This window comes from Oryzias latipes, chromosome 21 (genome assembly GCF_002234675.1).
Source record: "Oryzias latipes chromosome 21, ASM223467v1".
In the NCBI taxonomy this organism is placed as follows: domain Eukaryota; kingdom Metazoa; phylum Chordata; class Actinopteri; order Beloniformes; family Adrianichthyidae; genus Oryzias; species Oryzias latipes.
The window spans coordinates 5,061,117-5,075,335 of record NC_019879.2 but is presented as its reverse complement, the minus strand read 5'-3'; the positions used below and the strand labels follow the sequence as shown (position 1 = coordinate 5,075,335).

Below are 14,219 nucleotides of genomic sequence, written 5' to 3'. Positions count from 1 at the left end.
GGCTGAAAAATCATAATAAGGTTATTTTGCTATGATAAAAAAATCTTAATAAGATTATTTTTCTTGAAAAAAAATAGACACATTCTTATTCTTTTTTATTTTCTTTACGTTCAGTTTTTGCAGTGTGATCAAAGGGACCAAATGCAATTAAAAAGAAGACAAACATGAAAGATTCCTTGCCTTTAAAGTCCAGTTTCTCTGCAGAAGAGAATCCTGTGATCTGAAAGAATGAGAATCATCACATCATTCTTCCCTGGTTTGAGCTGATGTGCTTTTGACTTTTAAATCCTTGTGTTAGTAAACGCAAAACCTCAAAAAAAAAAAATTCAAGTGCTCAAATGTAATCATTTCATGACTGTTTCTTTCTTTCTGCTGCCTCCCATATCATGTTTATTTCAGGAACATGGCATGAAAAGCAGAACTGCTTGTCTAAACCCTTTCGTGGGAATATCAGGAACTAAAATCAAGCCTTTTTTACAATCAGCCTTCCAAAAACACAACAACGGGAGGCTTCATTAGACCAAAGTTAGATCCTGAGTCTTAAAATGGTTATATGGTACTGTCTGTGACCCTCCTCATTTATGTCATAATAAACGTTTTTGGAAATCAATTAATTACATACAGGCGTAATACATTTTCTTTTCCTCCTTATTTCTTTACAGGGCCACAAGGATGTGGAAAGTTACTCAGCTGCTGCCAGGTAAACACTGGGTAGATCATTTGGGAGTCCATCGCAGGGCAACAACCACACACACTCACACTCACACACATTTAACCCTTGTGCTATCTTAGATGACCCCACCCTTGCATTGGCGTGTTCTCCCTACCATGACAAAGGTGGAAAGATTTCATGTAATCCATGGACACCAGTGAAGATCACAAATCATTGAAGAAAAAAGGTTCAGCGCACTGTCTAGTGGGTCTAGATGACCCAACTCCCAATATAAAGTGCCTAGGATAACAAGGGTTAAAAGAAATAGGATTTTGCAGTAAAATAATCCCACAAAAGGCACTTTTAGAACAAATGCATTAATTCAGTGATGTCTGCTGTTTAAATAGTTTATTTCCGTTGAATGTGACGCTGATCTTGTCTTTGGGTTTGGAGCCCCGCTTTGGGTAAACAGGATATTGCACCGGCAGTGGTGCATTAAATGTATGGGATCAGGAAGAGTCAGAACGCATTCCAGTGGTTTGCTTATTAAATAAATATATGTCAGTTTTTCAGCGTTTCCAAATACTACCCCAGTGCTGCTGCTGGAGTTTTTTTTTTCATTTTTTTCATTCTAAATCTACGCTGAAAAAGTCTTTCAGCCAAACTGTTCTTCAAAAAGATATATATATTGCATGTAGTTTGAGTTTGCCCGAAAATGTCAAAAAACATTTGAACAGATTGAGTCCAAGATCCTGATGCGTTTTCCAGACTTGGTGGTGTGGGGTGTGCAGGCAGCACCACTCTCTGTGCTCATTGGTCAACGGTGACATCAGAGCAATTTGCCATGACAACCAAAGGGCGGTATCGTGGGATTCCCCCTCAAACTGCCTGCACTGCACACAGACCCCCTCACACCTGTTTAAGCATTCAAACCGCTCACCGTTTTCTGGAGCTTGACTTTCTGGGACAAAAGACGTGCTCTACAATAATGTAATAGGACTTTTGATGGAGTTCACAACATGGATAAACAACTCTGGTGGCAGCCAGTAAAAATGCTGTTACAACATGATGGTACAAACAGGAACAGTAGAAGAGTGGGTCACTATTACAACATTTACATGATGGAAAAACTTTCATTCTCAATTCAATTATACAGTAGACAGTTTTATAAAAATGTGGTCAAAATGGGTAGGATATTGTACATAGTTGTTTTTTTTTGTAAAAGTTAACTTTTGGGTTGTATTCTTTTTAAACTAAATTGATCATTTATGTTGATAGGTAAAGCAGCCTCGATCCCCCTCCATGTGTTTCTTTTGTCTCTCCTTTTTTTCCACTTTGTAGAAGAAAAAAAGTGATTTGCAAATGAGGAAACACCACATGCATTTTAAGGAAAACAGTTTAATGCAGGAGGGCAGTATTGTGCTGAATTGAAATAATCTTGTGTGGTCCGGATGGCTCAGTTGGTTGCATGTATAGGACTAGTGCTTAGGAAATCAGGATTCGTTTCCCAGCGGGAGCAATGAACTTCATCCAGTGTGGGTCTGTGGGCAAAACCCTTTGCACTGCTGCCCTACCATGTAGCCACAAGGGGGTCTCCCTGTGCCGGTCCCCAGCCCAGATAAAACGGAGGTCTGGGTCAGGAAGGGCATCAGGCGTAAAGATTTTTGCCAAACCACCATCAGTGGACGTTCGCTGTGACCACTGAAAGATCAACAACAAATCAAACTGGATCCTGTATTTTATGTGGGGTTTATTTTGAGGAAATATGTAGTTTAGGGTTTCAGCTAATTTTTTCATACCCCTTGTGCTATCTTGTGGGGTCCAGATGACCCCACCCTTACATTGACGTGTTCTCCCTACCATGACAAAGGTGGATAAAGGTGGAAAGATTTCATGTAATCCATGGACACCAGTGAAGATCACAAATCATTGAAGAAAAAAGGTTCAGCGCACTGTCTAGTGGGTCTAGATGACCCAACTCCCAATGTTAAAGTGCCTAGGATAGCACAAGGGTTAATCTGTTTTTTGTCGTCAACTTCGATTGAGAGAAGAACACCAGCTTAACCACAAGGTCTGGGGGAGGAGTTGTAGCTATGAATGCCTGCAAATGGACACTAAGTAGGCAGGATTTATGTTTTTTTTTTTTTTATCCACCTTTGTCATGGTAGGGAGAACACGTCAATGTAAGGGTGGGGTCATCTAAGATAGCACAAGGGTTTTAAATGTTGAATGTTTTAGCTTATTGCCAGAGCTAGATTGCAGGAAAAAAGAAGAAGAAAAAAAGGAAAGAAAAATCTCTCTGTCACAAAATTAAATTCTACACAACAAAAAACTTAGCCTGTGTCTGGTCTTCCTATTTCAACAATCAGGGACACAGTCAAGTTAGAAGCTCTGTTTGGTTTACTTTACTTGCTACTAAACACTCCTAGGGTTTTTGAGTAAAATAATAAAAATCTAAAAAAAAAACTGCAGATAAAACGCACATACGTTTATTACGTGTGAAGTTTGACTTTTTACATGATATACTGTAAGAGGCAATAGAAAATTGATCTATTCTGAATCCTGCCTCTAGTGTTATGTGGTGGAACTGCAACGTTTAGTTTCTCCTAAATTCTAGAATAGAATCTGGACATTTATATGTATTTATAGCCAAGAATGTAACAATTAAACCACATGCCAGATCCTGATCAAGCTATAGTCAAAGGAGCCTCATCCTTCATTTTAGTAACAGAAATAAGACTTGAGACTGTTTTGCTTTCGGGACTGCAAAAACAGGAAGTGTGTTCTATTGTGACCCATTGGTATTTTATAAAGTATATTAATAACATTTTGTGACAGTAAATGGTTGCTTTATAAGCTGTTGTAAATCATCGATGGAGTTTGTGGAGTTAACATTTGCTCACACGTTGTTATGACTCTAATGTGATTGTGTCTCAGTTCTGTCTTTCAGTGAGAAAACACTGACGTGCAAGGTGCTGATTATACAAGATATGATGTTCCTGTTCTGCCTGATTGAATGACCCATTTCATGTAATCAACCCCTGCCAACAATAAAAACGGACTCCCTGCACTGGGAAGACGGGACTCCTCTGCTGCAGTTTGCGCTGTGACAGACGCCTTCTCCTTCTGCAGCAGTCAAAGAAAAACTCTTGTTTCCCGTGTGGTTTTGTTAAGAAATAGTCAAAACCCTGACAATCATAACTTTATATTTAGAGCATAAATACTCTAAGCTTTGTGACTGATAAATTGTGGGTCAATTACTATGGAGGTTTATTTTCCACCCATAATTCAATGTGATATGCAATTCTCAATTCAACTGAAAGTGACTTGTGAATATTTGTGTTTGCAAATCAAACTTGGTGGTGATCCACTCTTCCATCCATAGTCCTACAAAGACCAGGATGACAACTGCCTGATAACAATACTGTAGCTTTATTTGCACTAAAAGTAAAAAAGAAAAAAAAGCCTCCGTTTACCAAAATCTTCAAGCACATTTTTAACAAGAAAAAGCTGCTTTTACAAGTATAAAAACATTTTCCAGCTTTACAAAAAGGACATTTTTTACTGCCACGTCAAAAGCCTGTGTATCCCCACTGCTCCTCCATGCTTGATCACCTATGATCATAATATGTTTATTTCATATGCAGACAGGTGAGAGTGAATGAGAGTGGAAATGCAAATCCATATTTGATTTAAAAAAACAACAATACCTGACAAGCTATGTGCTTCAAGTCTTAAAAAAGCCCAAAAAATTTTGAATTTGTGTCCACATACTGCAGGAATATAAAACAAAAAATGTTACAGTAACTAATAAATCTTTGACAATCAGCCACCTAATGTATAAATAACCTTACAGTTGCATGACCTTCTATGTAGCGCAGAAAAATATTTTTAAATGTACAGTTTTGTCTCACAAGTTTGTGATCGGTCTATAAAAGTTTTAGTATATGACATTTACAAAGCGCATATCTGGACAGAAGACAACGTTTATAAAAAATGAAAGCATGAATTTGTTCCTGCAGTTTAACTATCAGTCACTAGAGGGCAGCATGGCGCTGTGACGCGTCTCAGCTCTGACTTGCATGACTACTGGCCGAAAAGGCATCATCTTCTCCAAAAAGGGATCAAATGTAGAATTCCTGGTCTTCTTCAATCTTTGCTGGCTCATCAGCAGGCGCGCTGACGATGCTGCAGCTGTCCGACTCGTTCATGGAAATCTCACTTGAGGACGGAGCAGCACTTGGGCTTAGGCTGGTGTTTTGTGGATGTAACCCCAGCAGAGCAGGGGGAGTGCTTTTGATGGATGGGCCGTTAGGAATTCGTCCCAGTGTGGCCGATTTGTATTTGTTGTGCGGGATGACAGGAGAAGGGGGGGGTCCGATGTCCTCTGGCGGGGCCGATAATGGTCGAGGCGTCTGAGCCTGGCTGGACTCAATGTATGCGGACACCACGGAAAGATCCGCGCAGCTACCAAGGTTCACTTTGACCCCCGTGTCCACATCTGTCTCTTCTGCCCCGACCAGAGCGTCCACGTTGAGACGGAACGGTGGTACGAGGGAGGGGCTTCTTTTGAGGGAGTGGCTCTTTGTGTGGGGTGTGGAGGAAGGGCCCGGAGAGGAGCAGTTGGAGTGGGAGCTGGCTGAGCCCAGGTTGGGGAGCGAGAAGAGGGAGCTGGAGCGGTGACCCCTCCACTGTGACCTCTGGTTGTCAAAACAGTGCAGGTCAGGCCACTGCGCCTGCTCGTCCTGCTCATCGCCGCCAGGAGGCAAAGACTTGTGGAAGTTATGGTGGACTCTGGGCCTGCACAGCACCCTCTGGTGGTGACGGCGGATCTTTTGGGAGGCTGGGGCGGAGGCCGTTTCTGGGGCGATGGATGATATGTGGCAGGGATCCTGTCTGTGTCTGAGGTATGCACCTTGGACCTGGGCAGGAAGGAAAAGAAAACCAATAAAACGTAGCAGTTAACAACCGATTTAGGAAAGTTTCTGCAGCAAGAACAGAACTGTCAAAGAACTTGAAATATTCTTCTTTTGAGTGATAAAATCTACAGTAAATGGCCTGTTGGAAAAAGCCAACATGCCTTGTTTATGACTAGTTTCAACACTAGAAGCTAGATGTTTAAAGTATTCTGGCTTCAAATATCCCAAAGAATTGGTAATTCCAACACAAAAATCTGATCCTTCTCAAACAGGACCTTTTTTTTCTTTTTTTTTTTTAAACAGCCGACACTTTGACCTTCTGCAGTAGTAAAACCTCTCGTGGAACCACTTACAATAACACTGGCACAGTTCCATTACAATCTGACATTGGACCTGAGAGCAAGCCATCATGGCAGACGGCACAGGTTTGGTGCTGGTTCATCTCACTGTTGTTATTGTTTTTATTATTTCCATATGTGTTTATCTTTCTGTGACATGTTAAAAGGCCCACTGATAAAGAGATCTCACACATGAAGCACGGAGAACCTAATTAAAGGCTTGCAGAGGTTGCACTTAATGTGTTATGTCTTCCAGATTTTCCGCTAAGCACTCAAGACAGTGCAGACGCACACTTGAGTTCATCTAACCCATTAGAACAGGATGAATGCGTGGCTTTCATAGTTTGTACGTCAGGGACTGAATGGGTTAAATCAGGTGAAGGAGGGGCGTTACGGAGGATAATCAAGCACATTTTTCATTTTTCCATCAGCTTTGGTTTAACATACTAAAAGAGTATCCAGAGCTTTTAAGGGGGGTGCTGAAGCAGCCTCTGTGTACTGAACCTACTTTTCTTAGGACCTGTAATCACAGGGCGTCTAAAGGGTTGACTGAAATTAGACAATGGTTCAGAGAGTCCCACAAAGGAGTTTCCCTTAAGACATTTAGGGACTTTTCTCTAAGTTTGCATTTGATCCAAGAGGAAACGTGTCAGCTCAAAGTATAGGATGCTTTTGGCATTGGATTCCAGTGATCTGTGTTCCATCATTGAAAGATGTTTTTACATGTTATTTAGTAACCTAGTTTCTGGGTGAGGGCCTGATTAGAAAAGGTTTACATTCGCAACTGTGACCAGGTTTCCACACCTCCTCTTCCTCACAGGAACGTGAACATTGCTGCTGTCATACAGCTGTTAAGCATCATGCAGATGTGCGATTGGAAAAAGGCACGTTAAGAACATTTATAAGCTGAAAAGTTTGATTTAGGAAACCAAGTTTCTCCAATTTTCCTATCCCAGACGCCCATCCCAGCTAGAAATACCAGGTTGCCTTAACCCTTGTGGTATCTTGAGGGGTCCAGATGACCCCTACCTTACATTGATGTGTTATCCCTACCATGAAAAAGGTGGATGAAGGTGGAGAGGATTTCATGTGATCCTTGCACACCAGTGAAGAAGAAGAAAAAAGGTCTTGTGGGGTCCAGATGACCCCACTCCCAACGTTAACGTTGGAAGTGGGGTCATCTGGACCTCACAAGATAGCACAAGGGTTACTATCAAGTTAGGTTGACTAACGTGGTGCCTTAAACATAGAAATGCACAGAACTCAAACAGAATTGAGCTTATGTCAAACTCAGATGACAAATGGTCACAATCTCTCTTGAGTTCTGCTGAGTTTCTTTCATATTAGACACCTGACAAGGTGTGAGTTGGTAAAACCAAATGATTGGTTTTAACTATAATAATGTCAAAAATGTAAACGCTTTTGAGAAGGTGACTGCAAAAAAATACATAAATAAATAAAAATCCAGGTTGTTGATTTAATTGAATTCTGCAAAAAAGAAAAAAGAAAGTCAAATGAATGGATCAATGAAATAGTCAAGGTCTTCCCGATGCTTCAAATTTACTTAGGGCGTGTTGTTAGACGGTGAAGTCACATTTAAGCTACTTTCGGAGCCTAAACCAGCCATTCAGATTTGGTCGTGTGTTGTTCCTGGAAGAAATTGAGTCTCTGTTGAGTCTAACAGCAGCAACTGGGGCCATAAAGTACCGGTAGTTCTAGTTCCTATGAATCCCAGGGTGGATATGATGAATGTGTTGCCCCTCAAGGGTACAGGCACAGACAACTTCCAAATTGAAGCTGCAGCACTTTAGTTCGGCACAGGCAACCGTGTCATTATGATGACATTTTTCCTTGGGGTTGATAAAATCTTTACTCACTGAAACCCTGTGAGTTTGAAGTCAATTCAAGTTTTTATGATGTCTAAAAAATTGTCTGAAACATGCATAAAAGTTATTTTTGAAAGGAACGTGGTTTAAAAAACTAAACACCGACCGAACCTGACACAGTGTACACATGTGCACAAAGAGGTTGTGCGACTTGACTGTATTTTGTCACCACAAGTGTGAGCAAATAAAACTTTCACTTCATCAACACAACTGTTTCCTGCATGCAGCAGGTTAGTGAGTCACAGGGTCTGAGTCCTTGGCAGGACCACATTCCCTGCCTTCAACACATTAGCCCTTGTGCTATCTTGTAGGGTCCAGATGACCCCCACCCTTACATTGACGTGTTCTCCCTACCATGACAAAGGTGGATAAAGGTGGAAAGATTTCATGTAATCCATGGACACCAGTGAAGATCACAAATCATTGAAGAAAAAAGGTTCAGCGCACTTTGCGCAATCTCTTTCAGGCCACGTGGTTGCTGGAACCTATCCCAGCAAATTTAGTTAAATTGTTTTTTAATAGGCTAAAGAACCCTTCTTTGCAGTAAGCTATTAGCGTCAGGTTCGGTCACAACTATGGAGATATATGCCTTGGACAGATAATCTGGTGTTCTACAGAGAATTCTGAACGGTGAAAATCAATCCTGAAGTGAGCCGGGAACTCCATCCCCCCCAGACACTGTGGCCCTCCACGGGTGCCATGAAAAGAAAAACAGCAATTGACACATGGCTGTACATACACTTATTTATTTAACCAGAGTCACTACGATATTTCCCCCTTTTGACGCCGGCCTCTAGTGGTCATTTGAGGAACTCCAACACGTGGCACTTCATGGCTTTCTTTGAATCAGGGAATGGAAAAGGAAGACTTGTTCACAACCAGCACGGTCAGTCTGAAATAACTTTTTTATTGTTTATACGGAAAGATGTGTGGAGTTTAGGTCTTGCAATCCTTCATTCTTGCACTGAAAACTAATGTCTTAAGAAATGCACAAGAGGGAGGGGTTATCCACGGTTAGAACATTTTCTAATTTCTGTTTATCTGTTGATATCTCTTGAATGTTGAGCCTAAACTTCATGTGTCAGCCACTCACGCAACAAGCTCCTTCCTGAGTGATTAACTGAGAGAAAAGGGAAGTAGGGTTCCTTTGTAAGACCGGAGGATGTCTCAAGGTTTATATAAGCCCTCCTACACTCCCATTGCTAGGTTAGAAGCTCTGTGAATCACCACCAACAGCAGCAGAAGCCATCAATATTAGGACGAGCCCCATGTGTTTACCACCCACCTTCAATGATTCAAAAACAGACTTTGATAAACTACAAATCTAAAGTCACTTATACTGCAAAATGTTGTCAGGCCTGGAAATACTAGACAAAGAAATTCTGACATAAATGCGGAAACCTTCATGTAAAGCACCTGCGGTGATTTTCAGACTGTGGCCCTGATAGTCCAGGCTTTTGTCAAGAGTTTCCTCCAAGGATGCAGAGCTACACACACACGACTTGCTGCTGATGCTTTACCCATATTTCTAGTTTCACATCTGTCCTATCATCACTTTTCTCCCCCCAAACACACAATCCAGGCGAAAGCAATCATTTTCCACAGCAGCGGCCACTGGACAACCATTTCTAAGAGCGCAGGGATCAAAGGAAGTCAATTTCCATATGTTGAAAAGTTACAGCCATAAATATCACGAGAGAAATCTTAAAGTTTCCTGAGAACAACTTCCAAACTGAAATGGGATATACCCACTTCACATGTCAGGGAGTGAAAATGGTGCGAGACCATGATGTTTTGGGGGTTTTTTCATCATGAGGAACCAAAACTGTCTAACAGTCCTAAAATCGGTTCTCCTAAAGTGTGTCAGAATGACTGATGAATTCACAGGACTTTTATATCAGACTGGATAACATTTTGGTGTGTGGAAACATCATGACTTCTTCCAAATTGTTTGCAAATTTCCTTGTTGTTGGCCAGAAATCACCTAATCTCACCTCACAAAAACCCACTCCAGTGGAAAGTTTATGTTGTATTTTAACATGTCTGTCAAGCTCGAAATTGCATTTCTGCGTATTTCTTTACTCGAACTGTGGTAAATCAGAAGCAGGCAAAAAATGCTATTTGAAAAATAGCGGTTTTGTGATGGAGAATGTACGCCGTGCGGTCCACAAGCTCCCATCGCCGCTCCATTCTGATACATCCACTTGTGAAGGACTAGATCCATGTACAGCACATCTTCATTTTCCTTGTCTGAGCTGGCATCTGGCTCTGATTAGCTCTGTCTTTGCTCGCCATTTTTTGTTGTTATGTTAGGTTGGAGGTGTAAGAGGCTGTAAGCTACTGGGCGAGTGCGCAAACAGAGAGCTCTCAGTAATGGGGGAAGGGAAGGGAGGTGAGGTTGCCAATAGACCTGCCCACAACTACTGGCGCCCTGCAGAAACTATGTTCTAAAAAAGGATACATTTTGGCTACAAACGGCAAATTCATAATTAAAAGAGCACTGGGAACACTTTTACAATAGATCAAAAGATGATTGGAGTGGAACTTTAACAGCAGTCAAGAAAGTCACACGAAATTGTACAAGTTTATCTATGAAAACAGACCGTACATTTATTGTTTAATAAACCTATACGCTCCAGCAGAATTAAGTTAATAATGTTTTACCAGCTTAGAGTTTCAAGGGGCAAGTTGGTGCTGTCTGACAGATAATAGGTCGGAAACTACGATGTTTTAGGGCAGCACGAGGGGCAATTGCAGTATTCCACTTAGGCATGCCTTGCATCAGAAGGGAGGGCTTTGGAAACTTTCCATGCACGAGCAACAATGATGAGAAAAACAGACCTCGACACTTGAGTGCAGTGAGAATAAACAAGATGAAAACAGTCTGCTTCTCCACCGGCAGGAAGAGAATAACTCCCAACAAGTTATTTATTTTATTGGACGATTACATCTTCAGATCAGCTTTAAAATGGTAAAAGTCTGAATTGATCATTTTTATGCCTTATCAATCTTTATGAAAATCATTATTGTATATGTATATACATATATATATATATGTATATATATATTGCAAACAATAAAAAAAGATGCCCCAAACTTGTTTCATTGCTACTTCGTGTCTCCTGGCTGGTGCAGCAAAAAATCCTGACAAGAGTTAATGAGCCAAAGAAAAGAAAGCTGACGGTTGCAGCTGGATTATAGCTGATGTCAGTGAAAACAAACTTTGAGATCCGTTAGTCATGTTTAACTCCAAGTCTGGAAGTTTATCTATTATCCCAGAATCCCCGAGCTGAAACCTTATCAGTATAAAAGGTCAGGGTTGATCAAATTATGCTGTGAGATCTGTGTGATTTCAACTCACTGCTCACTTCAGCATTAAACACAAGTGAAAGATTTTCAAAAGCTCTTAAAATGAATAAACGTTATTAAACATAAAGAGAAATAGAAAGTGGAGTTTAAAAAAAAAAGCCTTTTTCACTTTTCTTCCCACAGGAATGCCTCAAAGTTGGCTCTGTTTTCAGTCATTATTCTCTTCTACAATCCACTTGATTCTGTTTATCTGTTTCTCATCCTTCCTTCCTCTCTTTTTTTACAGCTTCCGCTGGTTGGGACCATTAAGTGGCAGCATGTATCAATTTCTATGCATTTTAGGAAGACAGAGCGACTGCTTCAGTCCGCTGATAATGAGACCAATTATTTTCTCAGGATACCACGCAACAAAGCTGGTGAGCAATCACAGCAGGGGATGCTGGGTAATGAGCTTGTACACTTGGCAATGGTTGTAGCCTTAGTGCTGTAAGTGGCAGTTATCTAAGGATAAGCCAGGTCAACCGGATATCTGCCCTCAGCAAGCCAAAGGCAGCACAACTGAGCTCTAATCCTCAATAACACAAATCTATAGAGGCAAAAGCACTTTGTGAGATTTGAGTTAATAAAAGGGCGTGCAATATCTTTTAATACTGTAGCTGCTGAATCATTGTTTAAAAATGATTAATAAAAACTTTTTTGAAGACAATTCCCAGGCAAATAATAAAAGATTAAAACTGTTTTAATTTGCATCGTTCCAAAAATGTTTGTCGTACGTGCAAAGCTTTGTGGGTGGTAAAATTATTTTGTTAGTCAGAACGGTCTCAATCATCGGTGGCACAGATTGAACAAGGTGCTGGAAACATATTGACATGATAGCATCACACAGTTGCTGCAGATTTGTCGGCTGCACATCCATGATGCCAATCTCCCGTTCCACCACATCCCAAAGGTTTTCTATTAGGTTGACTGACTGTGGAGGACATTTGAGTTCAGCAAACTCATTGTTATGTTCTAGAAACCAGTCTGAGTTGATTCCAGCTTTATGACATGGCGCCTTATCCTGTTGGAAGTAGCCATCAGAAGATGGTCAATGTGGTCAGAAAAGGATGGACATGGTCAGCAGCAATACACAGGTAGGCTGTGGCATTGGAACCATGCTCAAATGGTGCTAAGAGACCCAAAGGGTGCCAAAAAAATATCCCCCACACCATGACACTACCACCACCAGCTTGAACCATTGATACAATGCAGGATGGATCCATGGTTTCATGGTATTTACGCCAAATTCTGACCCTACCATCCAAATGTCGCAGCAGAAATGGAGACTCATCAGACCAGACAATGTTTTTCTAATCTTATATTGTCCAGTTTTGGTGAGTCTGTGTGAATTATAGCCTCAGTTTCCTAATTTTTTCACAGCCCCTCGGATCACTACACTTCATTTGACCACTTTCTAAATATTGCTTTAAATCATAATTTAATCTCTGCTAGTGTTGCCAGATAGAGTTATGGTTTTCCAGCCCAAAAGACATCTAAAAACCACCAGACCCAACAAAAAAAACACCTAAAATATAAACGAGTGATTATTTAATTAATAATCCATTATTTATCACCTCCTGATTTAATTGAAAGTCAACCTTTAACACATTTTAATGATATTAGATCCACCATTTTTACAGACAGTCAGAGAAAAGCAAAAAATAATGTACTCCTATTGAAATTTACTAACAACCACTGATGTTTTGCTCAAATATTAAGAACAATTTAAAAAAAGGAAAGTGAAAAAAATCAAATATCTAAACACAAAAAGAGTTGTAGTTTAACTTATTAGCCTATAATGAACTAAAGCAGAAAATTGTTCTTGCATTTTTACTTTTCATGATTTATTGTTTATATTAATATAACAAAAAACCCTGTTGTTTATCTGCCTCAAACTGTCTTTTCATTGCAGCTTCACGTCAGATCTGAAGTGAAACACATGAGCTATCATGTAGAAAGGGAGACCATGGAATAAAAATGTCTACAATGTAAATAATAATGATAAATTTTACATTATTAGTATACTCTGAGTAAACCTAAAGGAACAATCAACCTGACTTCACTCAGGATTGCGTAATCTCTAGCAGCCTCGTGCAGAAATTAAACAGGAAATACACAAAATAGCGATTTTGAGGATAAGAAGGAATACAATGATTAGAATCAAACTGTCATGGTTTGAGTTTGTTTTGTCTTGGGTTTTGCTTTAGTTCTTGTTCTGTCTTGTTTGGTTCTGTTTCCTGTTTTATTTTGAAAGGGTTCCTGTCTTGTCATGTCTTGAGTTGTACTTCCTTGGTCCCCATCTGCCCTGATCGTGTTCACCTGTGTCTTGTCTGCCCTGTCTGTATATAAGTCTTGTCTCTGCCTTCCTCTTGTGCTGGTCCATTTACGTCTTCATGTGTCTAAGTCCCTTCATACCATGTTCTATGTTTTCTAGCCACGCCACAGTAAGTTTTGTTTTGTTTTGTCATCCTGCTCGGCAGCGCTTTTTGTTAGTTAATAAACCCTCAAGTCCAGAACCCGTTTGCCTCCTGTCTCTGCGTCTGGGTCCTACCGGCTCTCGAGCCCCCCTCCCCGTGACAGAATGGACCAGCCATATTTTCTGGACCCAGCAGAGCGGGACATGCGGCTGCTAGAGGCCTACTGCCAGGACGCAGAGAGGACAAGGACTTACTGGGATTTTGACCAGGCCCAGTTCGCCTCTTATGCCTGGGGTGGGTGCCACCTGGACTTTAGAGGGAGCCGTCTTGCCCTGAGGGGGGGTCGTCGTCGCCGCCGCTGTCCCCGTCCACGTCCCGTTTTTGTTTCGGCGGTGGTCCTGGATGCACCACAACCCCTTCCAGTGGTGGTCCCGGATGCACCACATCCCCTTCCAGTGGTGGTCCCGGATGCACCCCAGCCCCGACCCGTCCCTGCTCGCAGGGGGGTGCTGGCTGCACCCCGACCCCTCCCTTCTCCCAGGGGGGTGCTGGCTGTACCCCGACCGTTCCCTGCTCCCAGGGGGGTGCGGGTTACACCCCGACCGGTCCCTGCTCCCAGGGGGGTGCTGGCTGAACCCCGACCGGTTCCCGCTTCCAAT

The 14,219-nt window shown here is 41.5% G+C and overlaps 1 protein-coding gene across 2 annotated transcripts in view; it reads right to left on the bottom strand.

Moving 5' to 3' along the window:
• Nucleotides 1-3,134: 3,134 nt before the first annotated feature.
• Nucleotides 3,135-14,219, bottom strand: part of LOC101160696 (protein FAM124A) — a 41,101-nt gene continuing 30,016 nt past the window's right edge. For both annotated transcript variants that reach the window (XM_011489265.3, XM_011489266.3), the window contains exon 4: nucleotides 3,135-5,574. In XM_011489265.3, coding sequence (XP_011487567.1) covers nucleotides 4,777-5,574 — 798 coding nt within the window. In that variant the 3' untranslated portion in view covers nucleotides 3,135-4,776. The remainder of the gene's footprint in view (nucleotides 5,575-14,219) is intronic.